The following is a 20,322-nucleotide window of genomic DNA, read 5'->3' as shown; positions in this document are numbered from 1 at the left end:
CTTGCAGTGAGGTGACTTTTGACCTTTTCTTACAGCATCATGATGACGGAAGCGTACGCCAATCTGACGATGACGCTGCGCTTCTACGAATCGGACGATGGTAAGCAGCAGCGCGCTCACTTCCCCTTCAACTTTGTGATGATCGAGGAGCTGGGTGAGAATTCGAATGCGCGTGACTTTAAGCGGGTAATTGATCGTTGGCTGGGCAATGTGCCGCGCGGTAAAACCACCAACTGGGTGCTGGGCAATCACGATAAGCCGCGCGTTGCTAGCCGGTACGGAGTGGAGCGCATTGACGGTATGCAGCTGATGTTGCTGACGCTGCCCGGTGTGGCGGTGACGTACAACGGGGACGAGATCGGCATGATTGACCATCGGGACATTTCGTACGAGGATACGCTGGATCCGCAGGGATGCAATCTTGGCCCCGAAGGGTACCGGTGGGCATCGCGTGATCCACAGCGCGTCCCCTTCCAGTGGGACGATACGTATAATGCGGGCTTTTCGCGTGCACCACGTACCTGGCTGCCGGTGCATCCTTACTACAGGCAAACGAATCTGCTGAAGCAGCAGGAAGCGGAGTACAGCCACTACAAGTTCTATCTGGATGCGGTTGCGATGCGCAAGGATCGGGTGTTTACGCACGGTGAGTTCAAGTCGCACGCGTTCGGTGATGGTGTGTTTGCGTTCGTGCGGTACTTGAGAGAGAACGAGGATCGCATGGACGATCCGTACCGGGTGGTGCTGATCAACTTCTACGGCGAGCGCACCACGATCGATGTGAACGATCTGTACGAAATTCGCAACCAAACGCAGGTGTACCTGGTCGGTACGGAATCGCGCCACAAGGTGGGACATTTGCTAACCGCAAAGGAAGTTACGCTGGGCCCGTGGGACTCCATCGTGCTTGGGCCGGTGTCGAGTGGTGGACGGGCTGTGCTAGCGTTTGGATTGCTCGTCCTTGCCGTGGTGAAATCGTTCCTTTTCTAGGCGCTGATGTAGATGTCGGTTTCGTCGTCGCTTCTAACGAGCATAATAAATATCCTTAAGAACCGAACAATAGGGCGTACTTCTTGCTTTTGTTTTCCGCGAAAGATTATGTTGTAACTAAAAGGAACTCACACACTCACTCACGAACCGGAGAATGATAATCCGCTTTCCACGATTTAATTACAATGGCATCGGGTTAGACGGGAAAGACGGGTGTCGCTGACGAGGCAAAAAAGAAAACACGTCACACCACAGTCGACGTCGTCCTCGTGGAGCGCGTACAAATTGATGAAGGTTGAATTATTTGTAAACAGTCGCGCCCTTTTGCGTGGAAGTGTAAGCTTACCAATGTTGTCCCACAACCGCACACACACACACATGGCCATGATGACGCTTTCACAGGGAGAAAAGCTAAATTTAACCTGAAGTTGATTTATTGTCACATACGCGCCCCTTCGCGGAAAGAAAAAGGAACAACTCGAATGGCGCGTCAGTGAAAAATCGATACTGAAGCTCAAGGAGATTTTGCTCTTCACTTCCCCCCTGTTGGGACAGATTGGCAGAGAAGAACGGTGTGTGTGTGTCTGTGTCTCTTGCAAGGGGGATTTTTTTGTTCCCTGTCGCGCAAAGTTTGGCCGAAGACGAGCGCGATAATCTTCCCCGTCGCTGTGGGCTGTCGGTAAAGCGTCTCAGAATTGATGAAGGTAATTCGGAGAAAAGTTGAGCCGCCATCGTTAAATAGCATATTGTCCTTTGGCGACGGGCGGTCAGTACCTCTGGTGCAACGTTTGGCGTCTTTACTTCTTGCAGTGAAGCTTCAGGGCTCGTACGGCGTACGGTGAATTATGCGATTTTGCGCAAAGTACTTGCAAAAGCACAGGGAGTCGGAAAATGTTATCTGCTTTACATTATTATCGTTGATATTAATCTGATTATGGTTTTATTTTGCTTCGTCTATTGTGTCTTTTTTGTGTTGTTTCGTAGTGTTGGTACTATCTCATATACCAAGAGGAATAGCCAAAAATCTTGTCGTTTGTCATTTTCTCTTATCAAACTTATTGGGAATCGAATAAGAACAGTATTGTTATTAATTAACAAAAATGAGAAATTGATGTTCGTAATAAAAATAAAAATAAAGAGTAACAAATATCAAAGATAATGATAGAGATGTAACAACATTTAAGGACAATGACGATATAACTGATTAAAAACATTTGATGGATTCAAAGTGGACACCAAATTTACAAAAATCTTATCTTATTTTTGATGTTTATTTGTTAAGAAAATGGAAAATAAACAGTTTCTGAACATTATGAAATCGTTAAAGGATGCATCTTTGAAACTGTCTTCCTCTTTTTTCAATAGTGTAAAGACGACAAATTGTCATCAATATTAATAACCTAATCAAGACAAATTCAACCATTGATTACAGCAGCTCCCTAAAACACTCCCACGAAGCATTGCGTCCTTCTGTTATATTATTTATAAATAGGAAATCATCACAACGCAAAACATATGGCCGCCCTGGTAATCAGCGTGCCAGTAATCAATCAAGGCGGGAAAACGCACATCACATCCGCCCGACAGCACACTTACCAATTACGTAGGAATAGCCGTCCAGCGTCAGCACACACTTCCTGGTGGCGGTACCGGGCGGGTAGCGCAGCGCACGGGTGAGCAGATTCTTGCCGGTTTGGAACCGGCCCGGGCCACCCTCGAGGTGGCACTTGTGCACGGTCGTATCCTTGCAGCAGTCCGGCACGCAGTCGACACAGTCCCCGTAACACTCGTGGCACTTGGCCGGCCCTCGCTCGAGCGCTTGGGCCAGCTGCTGCAGCTCCTCGTCGCTCGAGTTGGAATCGCCCGCCATGTTGGGAGGGTTTTGTTTTCTTTGGTTTAGTGTTGTTGTTTTTTTTGTTGTATTTTTGGGTGGGGGGTGGAAAGCTTTCAATTAATTGCACGAGGAAGTGAAGCGTTCAGGGCATGGATACATTTGTGGAGGGGTAATATTGGTGTGTGTTTTGTGTGTGTCACAAATACGAAAAAAGAATCACAGTTTTCTGTTTTAAAATTACAGCAATCTAATCACATCGTTCGAATCACAATCACCCAAATCAGTCCTTCTTTTTAGTTAGGACGGAGTATACTATATGTGGGACAAAAGGGAGCTTTTGTAACGATTAGTTCTTTCATGTGCAACATAGAAGTAGCATACACTGTGACTGTTATACCGTAGGACAGTTTACACGTTTACATTGCATGCACCGACTTCTAAAGCGAGCTTAACGAATAACGCGCGACAGTTACGACCGTTTCCGCGATGAGGGATGAGTGGGACAATCGATGACGTGGACTGACGTTTCCCTCGTTGTTGGTGGATGAGCGGTTGTTGTTTGATGATATTCCCTCGGTGTGCCAGCCGTCGATACACACCGCCGGGTTAGAGATGAACAAATTTTGAACCATACACACTCATGCACAAAACGATCAGCCGTTAGACACACAACACAATTGATCGAATTTCTTCTGGGGGCTAATGAGGGGATTTATTATACGATTCACGAAACTTTTTTTTCAAATACAACAAACAAATGCGAACACTCCAGACGGTTTTGGTTGCGGTTAGAGAGGGTGTAAAAGTCGTTAAAGTCGTTCAAATGTATGGAACGTAAAGAACATTACACAATAACAGGCAAAACAGCAACACCTTTTTACATGCTCGGTACAAGGCTCTTTGATAAATCTAAAGCTTATGTTTCAACATGACCCAGCCAAAGGTACATATAGACCTTTAAAGAGGAAAAAACCACCTTCAAAGGCATCGGCAATGTGCCATCGGAAATGAAGTGTGTACTGATGGTAAATTTCCCCGTTTGATGAAAAGCATTAGCCTCGAGGGCCCCGAAGCTACCGTTGCGGAACAAAGCGCTACACGATTTGTCTTCTCAAACGTTCACAACGAACAAAGCAAGGCGAGCGTACGCCCGGAAACGTTGCTGCGCCGTTGTCGTCGTGCTGCTTACACCCTGCAGGAGAAGGACGCTCGTTTGGCTGTTGGTGTCAAGTAAATTATTGCTTCTTCAACAAGGTTTCTGTGGTAAAATGGCAAATTTGTCCCCCGAGTCTCGGTCTGCATCACCCGTCTGTGGGTGTATGAGTGAGAGCGTGTGTGTGTGTATGTGTAGGCCGATCCCATAAGTGAGCCGTTTCTATGCGCTCGCTTTTTCCAACCCACCGTCTACAACGGCGTCTACTTTGATGAGCTTTTGCACCGTTTCAAGATTTGTTTCTTCGTTCAGTTTTATGGTCCCAACACTGGGGACCATAACATGTGCGATCCCTTGTGCTGCGATCGTTATCCTTTTTCCCCACGCTGCCGGGGAGGTGCTACTCCATATGGAAAGGTGCGCACACCGAGCACCGGGGAGACAAATAATGCCCGACACATGGGATTTGACCGACCGCCGTTGGTGAAAATTGAGACATAAACGCTTAATGGCATACACTTTTTCCCTCGGCGCGTTACAGCAAGCCGCTCAGAGGGAGGGAAATTTGATTAGACCAGCAAGGGGACGTCTGTGGGAGGAAGCGGTGAAAGCGAAAAGTGTCAGAATACGGGGGCCAATGGGGAATAGAGCCGTATTGACGTCAGGGGAAGTAATGCCGCCGTGTAGCTGCTTCTGGTTTCACCGTTAGCCGAGCTTAGTGCAATTCAATTCCAGCACCGAAAGCTCCATTCTGAGCTCAAGATGGAAAGGCTTTTGCGCAAAGTATGCGCATGTTGCAAAGTATCTACAGCAAAAGAAATCCCATTCTCTTCGGTTGCTTTTTTCCATTTCCAGCTGTGAATGTTTTACGTTTACAGCTTTTTCTATTTTTGGTTACATTTTTTCAGCCCAATTTGATATTTGAATGTGAAACCAAGCTAATCGTTTCCAGCCTGTGTGTGAGCGTGAGTTTTTATTTGCGGTGGTGAGATGTGGTGAAAAAAAGGCTTCAACTCGTACAAAGTATTTCGAACAGAAAATCCACTTTTCGTGACGCCTTCGGCGAGGCTCGCAGTGTGTGTTTTTCATACATATAGCTGTATATGTGTGTGAGCCTGTGTGTTTGTGTATGCCTTTTGGAATAAAGGTGCGTAAAAGGGGAGGCTGCTTTTTTTCCTCTTCCACAAGGGCATGAAGTCACTGCTGATGAGATTTTCCATCCCGACCAAGATAAAAGCCCTCCGGAAGGATGGAAAACAATTCGTAAAGCGGCTTACTTTTTGACGGGCTAGCTTGAAATGATGCGTTTCGATGGGAAGGGGAAGCTGTGAGTCACGGAGTCACAGTTGTGGTAACGAACAACCCGAGGAGGTCAGCTTTCTGGGAAGGTAAAAGTATGTCGGATGTCGGAGAAAAGCAGAAAAATGGTAACATTTATTTTTTGGAAAATTCATAATTTATGCTCGCTGAAGTTTGTGATCACTTCACATGAATTGGGGGACGCAAAGCAAAGGGTTTGTCTCCGGCAACTGCTTCTTGTTCCTGTGAATATCCTGTTTTTGGGGTTTCAATATATTCCTTCCTTCTATTTCCAGCAATCTCTTTCTACTTATAGCTCTCTACAGATATCCTGGTTCTATATTAGAGCGAATAATCTTTCAACAGCCTTAAAAAAACAATGATTGTACCAGTGATCATTCCCTTTTCTTATTGTGGTAATTCGTCTACTTCTTCGTCTTTTTTTTTTTTGGCGTAAAGATATATGCTGTAAGGTCAGTTTATATCCTCTGTAGCATTCTTATTAGAATAAGATCATCACACAGCTGACTAGACTTTCTAATAGAGAAATGAACCTATCCGGCATTGTAGAAACCAGCGAGTCCGTACTATAGACCACCAGGCCGTCTAGTGCTGGTTATAGTTGTGATTGGTATACATTTCAGTTTTGTTTTGAGCACTAACCAAGACATTAGAACTGTTCGTGTCATTTTCAGGGACTTTTTTAACACTTTGTTTAATTCATATATCAAATAAAATCAACTTCAACCTACATATAATGCGTAAATAATCGTTAAATAGCTACAAAAATACCCATTCTCTTCAGGTTCTATCTTTCCCTTTTCCCCTTGCACAATCATCACCCATGTATTGATCTTTTGAAATTCCTAGCCACCTTAATTAGGTTTAATGCCCATTTCAAACCATCCGAAATGTTGTGTCTTTTGCCTTGCAGTAATAAAACCAGTACGTGAGGCGCGTCAAAAAGCATCGTACCCATTGAAACAGTAAATTATTTCTTACTCTCACAGAACCTCATCATTTCATCGCACAAGAGCGCACAGCAGCGGTAATGGTCGTGGAGGTAAGCTGCGGGCATGAAACATCCTTGAAAATTCTTCGTCCTTCCGTACGCTCACACCCCGAAGCCATCGGAGAAATTTCTTAGAAAACAATGAGGACAGCAACGCAGGCTCGCACCGTTTTTACACGACACCTTTCCAACCTTTGACTTTTGGCAAAAGTCATCAAGAAGTCACCGAGTCTCTTGCTTTTCCCTTCGTTTTTTTTTGTGTGCACCGTTTCGGGCGGGAAATTGCTCGCCCGTTATCGGGAACATTTCGTCGTATAATTTATTAATGTACGCTCGTCGTTTTGCCAGGCCCGGTTTCGTGCAACCCGCATCCGTGCCCTAGAATGTGTCTGCGCGACTTGTGATCTTCGTTGAGTGGGACGACTCAGAAGCCAGCCAATGGGTAGCTGGGAGAGTGTGGTGTGAGGCCGAATTCTGCGTGCCTGGCAACACTTTTCATTCCGTTGCCGTTCGCCGTTTGCAGAAATACCGAAATCCAAACCCCGTGGATGCTGGGCAGAAAGCGGCACCGAAGGTTTGGGTAAGACAGTGTGCGGCGGGTTCTATTTGCGCGTACACAGTACCGTTTCATGTTGTTATCACGCTACCATTTATCGTGCTCGTGATGGGGGCTCGATAGGATACTTTCGGCCGAGGTAACGATGAACCTTCGCTACGGGCAGACAGTAGCAATGATTGGGTAAAGTTCAGCAGGGTGAATCCTTGCGAAGATTGTTACGATTTTGGACCAGTGCTTGCGTTTATCTTTCTGCAATTTTGACCTTTCCCTCTACCGTAGCTTTTATTTACTCTTTGAAGCGAGCAATTATTTTGATTATTCAGCGCTTTTCTAGAAGTTGATTATGTGGTTGGATATTTGAATTTATCAGAGCACGTTTTTGCAGAACTTAAACCCGTTTTTAATGAGTAATTTATTTTGCATTTAACTTCCTTAAACAATCATAATTTGCTGGTGAAAAATCTCTTTCACTCGACAGCTATTCACATTAGTAAGGTTGTTGTCTACAAGCAAACTAACAAACAACATGTCAAATGCTTGAATGACGCCACTCGAAAGTAGCGACCACATTTTCATCGACTCCACCCAGCACTTGATCGAGTTGTGCTGCGTCACAGTTCGACAAGAATACTTATTACGCTACGGCGGATTGTTTTTTACGACGCCCATCAAAAGAACAAACACGAACCATATTGCCGGCAAAGACCGTATTTTTGTTTTTGGCCCAACTAACTTTGCCGCCAGCAATCAGGCGAGCGCAAGAGAGCACTGCAGAACTTGGAACAAATGGATGATAGTAGCATAAATAATTTGCATAATCATGTTCGCAGTGGGGGAGTATGGGTTTGCTTTTTTCGGGTTGCATCCCGATACCGTACGCGATTGAACGACGTTTTCGGTCACTTTTTTTCAGTCCTCCCAGCCCAGCTTCGCGAACAAAAGACCTGACACTGGTCTTTCAAGGAGCTGATGTGCAGACGGTGAGCAGCATACAAGTGTACCGGGGAGCTTCTTCGCCGGAGCGCGGTGATGGGCGCGGCAACCATTCCATACACGAACAAAATGGCTATCGGAATGGTGGAGGGGGGGGGGGGCGAACATGGAAAAGCGAGCAAAACATAATCGGAAGCTTTCAGCTGCAAACAGAACGGCTCCGGGCTCCAAAAAGCCAAAAAGCACAGAAGTGAGCAAAGCACTCTACTTAAAGGATCTTTTACGAGCGGTTACAGCGAGCATTTCTCGTCGAAGAAGCAGAAACATTCGTTCCAATGCAAACCAGTGGGTACCGTGGGTTGGGGACACGCGGGAAGACACTGTAGTGTCCACGGGCACGAAATTTGGAGGATTCCGTTTCGTTGGGCGTGAACGGTGGCCGGTAAGCTATGTTGATTGGGAGTAGCGAACGGGACAAAAACGGGTTCATTTTTGGTTGTTGTTTTGGTTGAACTAGTATGAGTGCTGGTAGCGCTACCAGAATCGAATATGGAACGGCACGAAACCAGCATAAAGTTAACGAAATCGGATGGGTAAAATAAAAGATTCGATAATCTGGCAAGCATTATGGGGCCAGGATTGGTAACGGCAATGGGAACAAACAAGAGCAGATTTGAATGTTAAGCGCAAGAAAGGTTACCGAACGGCAAGGCTTTAATAGCTCGTGTCGGGGGCAACGTTTTTAGGGACAAAAGATGAGTCTTTGAACAAATCATTTCGAATTCTTTGCATTCTTAATTTACGTAATAATTATCTTAGTGTAAAATTCAACATATGGATGACTAGTGGTAATTTAAAAAAAAACTAGCTACGCTTTAAACTTAAAATAATGCTGCACACTGTATAAGAATATGATTTTTGGTGAAATTTTCTCTCTCCAAACAAAGCTCCCATAAAAAAAATCAAACATTGACACAAAAAAAAGATCAATAGAAGGAAAAAAGGACACATCGCTTTCTTTGTCGGTAGATGCTTTACAAGAAGAACGCAATTGTGATGTCATTGCCATGGTTTCTGCTGTCCACCAACCTAGATATTAGCTATTAATGATCGGCACGATGAGAGTGCTTATTTGAACGCTTTCTTAGACCACGTATTGAAAGGAGAATTATATATCATTGTTGGGAGCTAAACATGATTCAGGAGAAATGATTTTTTTAAATAAAAGTACAAGAAAAGAGTAAAGGAGCTTTACTGCCGGGGAAACAGAATGCAAAATGATGGAATCGCGTGTCATTCGCGTTCAAAAAATTAACCTTCAATCGTCAAAAAAGGTCATTTTTCCCCGAATTACGTATTTTTGCAAAAAATAAGCAATCAATTCAGCTTAAATAAGCTACAATATAAGGAACAAGCACGGTGAAGCACAACGGTTATAAATACTCATATTGCAGTTTGCAGCTCCCGAGCTGCTTCATGTACAAGTTTGCTAAACGAACCCATTAGAAGTTGAACTTTAACTGGTGTGCCATCACCGTGGGTATCAATGTTTAACACCATCCACCGTCCCCGTGCGTCGAGGATGGGTTGGCAAACTAGCCCTGCATATTATATTGATCATTAGGGATTTTGACCAACTTTCTACCGTCACTGTGGCGTGGAGCGAAAGTCAACCGACCTGTGCTGGGCGGGCAGACCCCTTGCAGGAGCGTTGAAAGTTTGCAGCATGGTAATTAGTGTCCATTTCTCCCACCGCACCAGCTGCTGTCAAGGTTGATGATGAACAAATTGTAAGCTGTACGATGAAGGAGTATGTAACGGGAGCAGGTGGATTGCAATGCGCTTACGTTGGAACTGTTTCAACAGTGGAACGGCATATCAATTAACGTTTGAAATGTAATAAGTATCTTTTCATTTTTTCTGTGCAGTGAGACAATCCTATCGTACACATAATTGGTTGCCCTAATTTATGACAGCAGATTTGATTGTAAAGACCACTATCGTCTTGTCCCGCCATGTCCCGACGCATACCGGACGCATAAACCGGGAACATAACTGTGATCATCAAACGAACCCACTTACTACGCCACTTAAGCCGGCGACACTTACGCCTATCATTTCTATTGGTTGTATGTACCATTTCGCCGTTTCGTGGCACATCTCCCTTTGGTGGAGGAGCTGTCTACTACTGCTACGACCGTACCGTACACCCCGTACAAGTGCCGACAATAAAATAAACAAATTCGTCGCCATTCGTCCCTCCGTAGCCTTCACAAAGGACGGCACAAGGATTCTTTTTTTTCGTCCTGCCAGCATAAAACGTAAGCAAAACGGATACAAATACACTCATACACACAGCCAAACGCTCGCATGCAGTTTACGACCCGTCCGCCAGCCACGTCCACAAAAGCGAAGGTTCGTATGTTACGACTCTCTGGTGCCAACTTGCGTTTTGTCTTGCCTTGAAAACGTCGTCCTTCCCTACGTCACCCAAACACAAAAAATCCTTACATTTGGTGACGACATTTGAGTCAGTTCGAGTGGGAATTGTAGTATTTCTTTGACGATACGTGTTTTCTTCTTCTGCTTCCTAGGCGTATCCCATATCCCAGGGGTCATAAATATGTCATGGGTCGCTTGTTTCACCATGGAGGCGTACGGACACAGCGAAGGAACGAACACAAAAAAAACCTTCTGTATCCCAAATGTTTCGACCAATTCGTTTGCACAAAAATGGCGCACAGCATAACTTTGGCTGAGGAAGGTAGATGGAAAAAAGGACGGCTTCAAGAGCCGTTTCAAGCGTTGGTTTTGGAGCTTTGCGGAGGCACGATAATGGGATGGTGTCCTGGGACATGACAATCACACTACAGTATCCCTCACCCCCTCAAAACCAGGGTCTAAGGCTACCGTAACGGCCTAACGGCCCAATGAGTGTGTGCTGGAGTTTTGTTTTGCCGTGCGAATCGCTGTGGATTTGCAGCTTAGCGGACCGTTGAAAAATGTATGGCAAGAAGATTTGCAACCAAAACTGGAAAGACAGCAGTAGAATATCGCAAATAGAAACGCTTCTATTGAATTACCGATGGAACGTAAAGAGCACGAAAAGGTTAAGATTTAATGCAGTAAAACTCTCTCTAGCCGAACGTAATATAGATCCTTCTAAGCTACCATTTAAGAGCTTCAGCTTCAATTCCAAGCTCTTAAGCACGGGGGAGCGCTTCCTTTCAATCCAAGCTGATCTTTCATTTTTCAAGTGCAGGAAAGTAAAAACACTCGATCACATATTTAGGTCAGGTATTGCTGTGGGACACAATTCCCTACTCACGACACTATTGACCCTAGCAGCACTAAGTGCTTTAAGAGAGACTGAGAGAGAAAGCGACAAAGGTAGAGAAACAGGCAATAGAGGCAAAAGCTTTCCAAGCTCTTAGCCGCAGAACAGTGATTGATTTCCTTTCAAGCAAAAATCCAGAATCCACTCAAGAGCGTGCAGCAGACCTTGAAAACTCACCGACCGAAGTGGGCGCACTTGTGGATTAGGACAGCCGCACTTACTGAAACGTGTACGGTTGGACCCAGCAGGTCGATTGACGCGCGTATTTCCTTCCCCGGGGGAGGATGCGTTTCAGATGGTTTACGCAGTGGAATTCAAGTGTACTTGGTACTCCAAGCTTTAGCTTCCCGTTTTTGCAAAGATTGGCGGTAGTTTTAAGTGGTTTCCGACAGGCGAACATTAAAATAGATCGAGTGCAAAACAAAAAGGGTTGCAGGGACTAGGGCGAGGTAGGGGAAACAAAACAAATTTTGCTTCCGATTCGTTAACTATCGTGTTGATATAAGTGGAGTGGCCGTTAACGTTGGATCTTGTTAGCTGATTTATTGGGGACATCAAAATACCCTTTTCTTGGTGTTGTTTCAAAGTACTTGACATTCTCGATCGGTGGCAAGCACAAATAAACCCCTAAAACGACTCAAAGTTAATCGCCTGAACGTTTATAGATGACCCTCAGGGGAAATCTTTACTCAAGTGTGTGTGTATATGTGTGCTGTGAACGTCCAACGTTCACCAGCTAAAGATGCACCTGTTCTCAGTGCAGTGCTGGAGTCCTTTTACGACTATCCGAGGTATCCGAAGTGCAAGACCGGCTCGGTGGTCATGCATTAATCATCAGCTGGAAAGTACTTTTGTCCCTCACTCCTACAGCTACCAACGCAGCCATCGCTTCGATAGTCTGGGACTGCCGCTTTGCTACATTTCCCATCCGCCCGCTGCCCTGAGGAACTAAGGAAGCCACAGTTAATAGCTAGCTCACTCCGGAATGTGACTGGATGATCGCATTTGGCCGTTGCAGGTTGCACGTAGCCGCGTCGTGCAGCGAATGGGAACCCGACTCGAAGGTGGGGTACTGCTACCTCCCCCCAAGGTACCCCCGGTCCAAACCAGACGGTAATTGGTTTGTAATTGTACGCGGACGCCAATGCGATGGACTTTCTTGTGCGACTGACAGCTTCGGGTCATCAATAATTCATCTCGAACCGTGTTGGCGCTCTCTTCGCTCGCCTTTAAAAGGGGGCTAGTGTAAGGGGTTTGTTTGTAAGCGATGGGCGCTAGTCAATTCGATTTCTAGGTTAATCGAGTAATTAATTAATTGATTACGATCGCCATCTCGCGCCCAGGGAAGGCTCGTATAACGAAACGCATCTTCGTAGCTCGCGGTGCCCTTCGGTGGCTTATTATTCACCCATCTCGCATCAGTGTACGGGGGGGCTAATTGCTGGACGAATGAGGAGTACTGTGAGAGAGCATAAAAACATGGTAGATGCTTTTTGCAACAACCGTACAGAAATAGAGGAAGGAAATTCAATAATTCCCCAAGCGGTGAAAGTAACTAGCGATCCCGCTCAGGAAGGTGATCAATCCTTCCAGCGCCAGTAAAACTACACCCCATCGCCCACTGCGGACCACCAACGGGGGTAATATCTCATCGCATCGATTGTTCAATTATATTATCTTTTCTTTCCGTTTTTCCGTTTGTTTTGTTCGAGCAAATTCTTGGATCTGCCGCGGAGATAAATTCCTGCCACGACCATAATATACGTGCCATCGCGTACGGGGCGCAGTTTATCAGCAGACTTCTCTGCAGCCCTTTTGCGAAGGGCCACCCTTGCGGCTACCTTGCCTCTAGGGGGGGTAACGCTAAACGCGACCACCATAAAAACAATCAGCAACCATTATCATCATCATCATCTTCAACATCACCGTCGTGCGGAATCAATGTTTATGCTGGCGGGCAATTCCTGTGATAGGGTGCGCGAATCGAACACTGCGGGCACCACATATCGTGGGCTTTGTGTGTCTCGTTTTCGGAGAAGCAGAGCTCTTCCTCTTTTTTTGTTTGGTACGATCTGAGCGCGTAGAGAGAGAGCTTTTTATTTGCCAGATGTTACCCGTAAGCATTTGTTTTTAGGTTTCGTGGCTTGCTTGAGCAAAGGACAAAGTTAGCGGAACGATGTGTCTGCTACGCACCACCGATGGAGATCTCGTGTGGTGTGTGGCGCTGCTGTCGACAGTCCTGTCGGTGTACGGTCGGCCAAAGTTTTCGTCGGAAGAGTTCATAATCTTAACCACTTGATTCGAGCGCGTAAAGTTTCCACGCTGAAGCATCATAAAACTGACACGCTGATCATTGCGGTGATGTTTTATGATGATCGTTTTTTGCTCTTGTTTTTTGTAGCTTAGGTACTACAATTTTTTTTGGGAAGTTTTACAGCAAATTGGGACACATTAAGTGTTTGACTTACTTTTAAATATTAAGTGGATGTTACTCTGTAACAACTCATTGGAAGAATCTTTCTAAAAGACCTTAAGGACATTAAAAAATTATTGAATCGTATCGAAAGAGACAACCTAAAGTAAGCGCAAAACACATTCCTTGGTAGTCAACATTGAATCACAAACAGAACCACAATTCTAAACAATGATTCCAGTGTTGTAAAACGGTATCATATGTCAACCATAAAGCGGCGTTCAATTTAACATCCCTAGCCATGGTTTATCTTATCGGTTTCCTCTTTTACTTCAGTGTATTTGAAGCCCCAACGATAACTCCGCTAGAGCCGTGGATCGATACGAGCGTAACAAAAAGTTTAATAATGTCGTTATCATTATTATCACCATCATTATCATTGAAAGCAACAAAAAAAAGCGCAATACGGGTCCACCATACCACGATTGTGTCTTTTTTTGTGATCTCAACTCAGTGTCATTCCATCCACTGTACCGTGCAGTTGACTCCTGTGATGAAGTTTTACCGACCATTGGTCACCGTCAGTCTGACGGTGGCACTGCTGTCCGCCTGCGCCCTGCAGGCGGCGGAAGTCCGCGAACCGGACGAGAAAGACTGGTACCAGCATGCCACGTTCTATCAGATCTATCCACGCTCCTTTCAAGACAGCAACGGGGACGGTATCGGCGATCTGAAGGGCATCACGGCGCGGATGGAGTACCTGGCCGGGCTGGGCATTGATGCGACCTGGCTCAGTCCACCGTTCGTGTCGCCGCTCGCAGACTTCGGGTACGATGTGGCCGATTTCTACGACATCCAGCCCGAGTACGGTACGCTGGCCGATATGGAGGAGCTGATAGCTGAGGCGCACCGGCACGGCATCAAGCTGATGCTGGACTTTATCCCGAACCATAGCAGCGATGAGCACGATTGGTTTGTGCAGTCGGCGAACGGGGTTGCAAAGTACCGGGACTACTACATCTGGCGCCCGGGCAGGCAGAACAGCCAGACGGGTGCGCTCGAGCCGCCCAACAACTGGATTTCCGTGTTCGGTGGACCGGCGTGGACGTACGACGAGCGGCGGGGTGAGTTCTATCTGCATCAGTTTACGAAAAAGCAGGCCGATCTGAACTATCGCAATCCGGCCGTGGTGGAGGAGATGACGAAGATGCTCTCGTTCTGGTTGGAGAAGGGCGTGGATGGGTTCCGGCTGGACGCGATCAACCATATGTTTGAGGATGCGCAGCTGCGCGATGAGCCACCGGGCTGGGGAGCGCCGGGCACGTACGACGAGCTGGACCACATCTACACGAAGGACAACCCGGACACGTACAACGTGGTGTACGGGTGGCGGCAGCTGTGCGATGACTTTGGGCGCCGGATGAACAAAACCATCATCATCATGACGGAGGCGTACGCGTCGATCGAGAACACGATGCTGTACTACGAGGATGCGACTGGGACGCGGCAGGGCGCGCACATGCCGTTCAACTTCCAGCTGATCTACGACTTCCGGCACGATCAGAATGCGATCGGGCTGAAGCAGTCGATTGATTTTTGGCTGAACCATATGCCGGCGAGGCATACGGCGAGCTGGGTTGCTGGGTCGCACGATCACTCGCGGGTGGGCAGTCGCGTTGGGCTGGAGCATGTCGATCAGGTGCTGACGCTGCTGCACACGCTGCCTGGGACGAGTATTACGTACTACGTAAGAATACAAAGTAAATGAGTACTTTATTGCGTGAATGATTGACCAATGTCTTGCTTTTAGGGTGAAGAAATCGGAATGCTGGACTTCAAGGATGCCCAGCTGTACGACAACCGCGACCCGAACCGCACACCGATGCAGTGGGACAACTCCGTTTCGGCCGGGTTCAGCACGAACCGCACGACCTGGCTGCGACTCCATCCCGACTATCCGACGCGCAACGTGGCGATGCAGGAAGCGGCCGAGAAGAGTACGCTCAAGCACTTCCGCACGCTGACGGCACTGCGGCGCCATCCGACGCTGGTGCACGGTGAGTTCAAGCATCGTACGGTCGGGCGGGATGTGTACGCGTTCAGCCGAGAGCTGCACGGGGAGGATACGCTTGTCACCGTGCTAAACATGGCGACCAGCAGCAGGACGGTCGATTTGGGAGACTTTGTCAATCTACCCGCCCGGTTGAAGGTGGAGATAGCGCAACCGATGTCCAACTATAAGGCAGGGTAAGTGGAACCACCGCCGCTTGTTAGGTTAGGGGCATTGAAGCGATAATCATATCGTTTGATGTTTCTCTCTTGCAGCGATGAAGTCGATATTCACCAAGTGACCTTGCTGCAGCACGATTCCGTCGTGCTGCGGGCCGTTGTTTCTGGAGCGTCTGTCGTGCGGCTTTCGCTAATCGTCGCCTTGTTGGCAGCTGTTAAGCATTTGTTTTAAAACACACACACACACTTTTTAAAGCCGTTTAGAATAAATTTGTTTGCTTAATGGAAGCTGTCTGTCCGGGGTAATTGTTGCACTAACTTTTTTTTAAGCAAATCAACACGAAAGCGGCACGTCATTCTTTCGCGCTGTTAAACACGACGGCACACGCAAACCAGACATCCACCCGGCAGCCCGCAACTAATTGAAAACGAGTTTCTTGTGCCCGGGAGTGGTTATTTAAACTTTACCAATTTCGTGCGACACCATCCGCGGGTGTCGTGACGAAATGCACCGTCGTGCTAGTGCAGCAGTGCACTATCACCTCCCAAAGACAACGGTAGGCACCACGGCGATGGCATGGCTCGGTGTCGGTGCGTTATTTCATACCCGCTCTGGGGATCGCGAAGAAAATTCGCGTGCTGTCGCACGTAATTAATTGTTTCCGGCGGTGGACTACGACGGTTGGGGCACACGCGCGCACTTGGGAATGGGGGTTGAGCGGGGACAATGTGGGACAAAAAATTACGCCCTGCAGCAGTGTGGTACGAAAGAGCGTCGCGGGACGGCAATCATGGCGTTAGCCAACAACGCGTTTGCAAAGACGCCGGAAGAGTAAGATTGAAAGCGAAGAGTGGGATGGGAAGGTTGACGTCCTGGCGCTCCTGGGGTGTGAGGTGTTATGAGAGTAATTACAGCGACTGTCCAATTTGGAGAAGAAGGTGGTAGTTGGTAGCTTCCCCTGGAATTTGCTCGCACTTGACCGTGCGGTCGAGTCCAAAGCGACGCGCTGGACACAGTGAACAGTGGTCGCCGGTGTTGGTTCATATTTATGAACCTAAATCATGCCGTGATGGATCATGTCGGGTGGAGAGGGATTTGAGAAGTTGTTGAAAATGTTTCATAATCCCGCCCCGAGTTCGGCGGCGTCTTTGCGACTTTAGGGTGGAGTTAGAAGGTGTTTGCAGCCAAGTTTGACCAAACCTCGACGCGAAACATCTTCCACAGTGTGCAAGGCAGAGATAGGGGGTCAAGAAAGGCCAGTGGAGGGGGCATTACGGGGGGTTTTGATCATAAATCTGGATCAAGAGCTGGACGGGCGAAATAGTTTGACGCGAAAGAAAATGTAAAAGCTAATTTCAGGGGTTTTATGTTGTCAAAACGTCTGGCGCAGGTGAGATTTAATTTATGAGAAAAAGAAAGACGAGTAACTGGATCTATTGGGTGAACGAAAACGAACGAAAAGGATCCATTCTTTTTTTACTAGAATATTGATTTGTTAACAACCGTTCTTTCTTTACGTAAGTGATAAATTTATTTTACTTTTTTTGTTTAAAGAATTTTGGATTAAAAAGCAGTTCAGTTCCATTATTTTCAAATCATTCACATTAATTTTATCTCTTATAAGCCAGCAATATTTTTACATGTAAGCAAACTTTGAAAACAAAGCTTCAAGCTGCTATCATATGATGTAAAACTTTAGAGATAGTATAAAATTTAAATCTGTTTTTACCCAAATGCTCCAATAGATGATGCCTAAGCATTAAGATCTAACAATCACGTATGACAAAAGTGAAAAGCTAGTCAATCCATTAGCAGCACGTAAACGTATGCAAGACATTGTGCATTTAAATTAATACGTTTAAATTAATTAATTTTTTATTCAGAAAGAACGGCTTCGGCCGTATTGCTGTTTAAATTAATTAATAGAATAACCAAAAATACTGTTAGAATACATTTTCCAATGAAATTTCCAATTCCAATGAAACTAAATATTCGTATACATATACGTATACGTATCGTATACATATACCCGTTTACAATTGGTACGATTAAATCGAAAATTCCAACTATGCTCATCGGATAACATCAACTCCTCCCTCCACTCTGCGAGGAACCGTTTCTCATTCCGATTGCACGAAGGACAATCGACAGCGAAATAAAGCAATTATTAGAAAGGTTTCAATTTCAATTTTACTAACATCTCAATGGGCGCAACGATACTGAAACCCCGCCGGATCCGGATCGGCCCCAGCACCAAGCGGGGCGTTTTTGTTGCCCTGTGTCGAGAAAATCGTGCGGAAGCAATAAAATACTACAATCATAACAATGCTGCAAAGAGGAAGAACAGGAAAAAAAGCGTCGACAATCGACCGATCCTTCCCTTCCCTGTGCGAAACAGTGCTTTTGCACAGTGCACTGACCACACGGGGGAGGGGATAAAAGCGAGATGTTTTTATTTTATCCCTCCCATTTCCAGCGCCCGCACACGAGGGCGTTCGGGTCGGTTTGATTTTGTTTATTTGTTTAGCTGTTAGTTATTTTTGTTTCGCTGTTTTCCTGTTTTCCTGTACTAGGTTTCACTTCACCTCGCAATCGCCATCGGAATCCCATTCTCTCGAGTGTCCTGCAAGCGGAACGGGTTTGCTACCACCGGAAGGCAGTGTCCGTCGGTCGTTTCTTTCAACACAGCATTTCCGATACTTTTGTTTAGTGGGTTGACCATTTTCCTGGCAATTGGATGTTTTGTGTGTTGAGACAGGAGAAGGCTCTTGACATTTCCTTTCCACAGCGAAACGTTTGTCATTTTCGGGATGGAAAGTGAAAAACTCGTGCAGGAAAACCGTGCCACAATTTATGTTCCAAGGCCCATCAAGTGGATGAGTCCCGGAGCGGAAAAAAAAGAAACAACCGGACGAAACAGCTGTAATCGGGTCAGCAATTTATCACGCACATCCACCACCACCACCACGACCAGCATAACTCATCGACCGTCGAGACTGACGGTCTGCGAAACACGTGTTTCGATTGATGCTTGTGTGTGTTGTGGAATAGCGCAAGCATATAGAGGAAAATAGTTGCTGAAACTGATAACGAGGTTACAAGTTTCACCCGAGTTTTGCATATAAACCGTTCGCCACACAACTCACCAACACTCACGGGACCGACAGGGCAGTTTTCGCGCTGGTGGTTGTGCTGCCTGTATCACGAGCTGCTGCACCCTGTGTGTGTGTGGTTATTGTGAACCAAAGTATTGGTGCAGTCGTGCGTATCGATTGAAGGGAAAAACTTTACCCATTTTCCGTACTCCACCTCCTTTTTATCGATAGGTATGGGGCCAGCCATCGGAGCAGTTGGCGGGGAGACCGGGCTATTGCTATTTAAATGTTACATATACAACCCTTCTACGCTTTTGCCATTTCCCTTCCTTTCCAATCATCCCAATCGGAGACTTGGCAGGGTGTTCCGAGGGAAGGGGAAGGGGAGGGGTGGGGGGTGGTTGCCTGAGTGTTGTGGTTGCGCGTTCGTGGTTCGCGAGGAAATGACGCGTTTCGGACGGCAAATATTGTGAATCGATGTGTATGGGATAACTTTATGACATCTTCGTGCAGCGTCATCGATTCGTCGAACGAAAGAAAGAGAGAGAAAACGTTTGTTTTGTACAGCCGTACTCGTGAGGGGGTGCGCTATCAGCTTTAATTGGTATTAGAATGGGCATTTAAGAAAGGAAGCATTTATTAATTTTGCATTATTTCTCGAGTCTTCTTTTCATAATCGTTGGTACAATACCGTTAAATATTTATTATACTGTTTACTCCTTACTACTCGCATTATTTGCTGTTAATCAAAAACTAAAAACAAAAAAATCATAGAAAACAATTACCCCTACTCTTGAGCCAAACTTTGTGACCTTCCATTAATATGCAGGCTTCTGTTCCTGAACGCCCGCTATCAACGCGACCGCCTTGTTTGTTGATAACTTTACCCGCCATTTTTCCGCCTCCCTCTTTCGCTGCGATATAGTGACGCAGGTTTTTGGTTCGTTTTGGGGTTTGTTTTGCATCGTACCTTATAGGAAGGAGGAGAAAAAAGGGTGGAGAGGGTAACATGCTATAGCGATTTCCAGGAATCGACCCGTAAGATAAAGTTTTGTGTGCTATTCGACATGCAATAAAATGTTGAATACACGGTCCTGAGAGGTCCCGCACACGAGCACACTCGAGAGAAGTCAGGCGTGATTTTTCATCTTCAAAGAGCCATAGAGATGGAAATTAGGAATAGTTGGAGCTATCTGTTGGGTGCTCATGACGGGAAAATATGATCGCTTGAGTAAACTATCCTTAAATAAGAGTTCCATTTTGAAATCCCACCACATCTGATTGAAGAAGTAGCTAGCACAGGAAAGAACAAAATCGGAATGTCTTTTTGAATGTTTCATTATTTTAAAACATCACGCTTAAACATAAAAAAAATTAATCGCTTGGTTCGATTCGGGGAAGGAAAATGCAATCAACGAAAGAATGTCCCGCACTACCCAGCAAGGTGTAAAATGGTACTCAAAAGCT

General features: G+C 46.2%; 3 protein-coding genes across 15 annotated transcripts in view; 2 read left to right on the top strand and 1 right to left on the bottom strand.

The window, feature by feature from the left end:
• The window catches only part of LOC120956600 (maltase 2-like), a 63,561-nt gene extending 62,501 nt beyond the window's left edge, over nt 1-1,060 (top strand). For both annotated transcript variants that reach the window (XM_049609686.1, XM_040378223.2), the window contains exon 3: nt 36-1,060. In XM_049609686.1, coding sequence (XP_049465643.1) covers nt 36-990 — 955 coding nt within the window. In that variant the 3' untranslated portion in view covers nt 991-1,060. The remainder of the gene's footprint in view (nt 1-35) is intronic.
• Nucleotides 1-20,322, bottom strand: part of LOC120956599 (dual specificity calcium/calmodulin-dependent 3',5'-cyclic nucleotide phosphodiesterase 1-like) — a 267,302-nt gene that overhangs the window by 76,547 nt on the left and 170,433 nt on the right. The window contains exon 2 of one of the 12 annotated variants that reach the window (XM_049609684.1): nt 2,587-3,523. The exons of 9 other annotated variants lie outside the window; for them this stretch is intronic. In XM_049609684.1, the coding sequence (XP_049465641.1) occupies nt 2,587-2,860 (274 nt within the window). In that variant the 5' untranslated portion in view covers nt 2,861-3,523. Of the gene's footprint in view, nt 1-2,586; nt 4,376-20,322 lie in introns of those variants that run through there. 2 more of the 12 variants (XM_040378216.2, XM_040378211.2) reach the window with 2 other exon arrangements.
• On the top strand, nt 14,028-16,047 carry LOC120956601 (alpha-glucosidase-like). The gene is made up of 3 exons (XM_040378221.2): nt 14,028-15,277; nt 15,341-15,777; nt 15,856-16,047. Exons 1-3 carry the CDS (start codon nt 14,084-14,086, stop codon nt 15,989-15,991), a joined length of 1,767 nt encoding a protein of 588 aa, XP_040234155.2. The 5' UTR covers nt 14,028-14,083; the 3' UTR covers nt 15,992-16,047.

The sequence above is a fragment of the Anopheles coluzzii genome, chromosome 3, assembly GCF_943734685.1.
Source record: "Anopheles coluzzii chromosome 3, AcolN3, whole genome shotgun sequence".
In the NCBI taxonomy this organism is placed as follows: domain Eukaryota; kingdom Metazoa; phylum Arthropoda; class Insecta; order Diptera; family Culicidae; genus Anopheles; species Anopheles coluzzii.
Note: the sequence above shows the minus strand (reverse complement) of the source record. Positions and strands in the feature narration are given on the sequence as shown.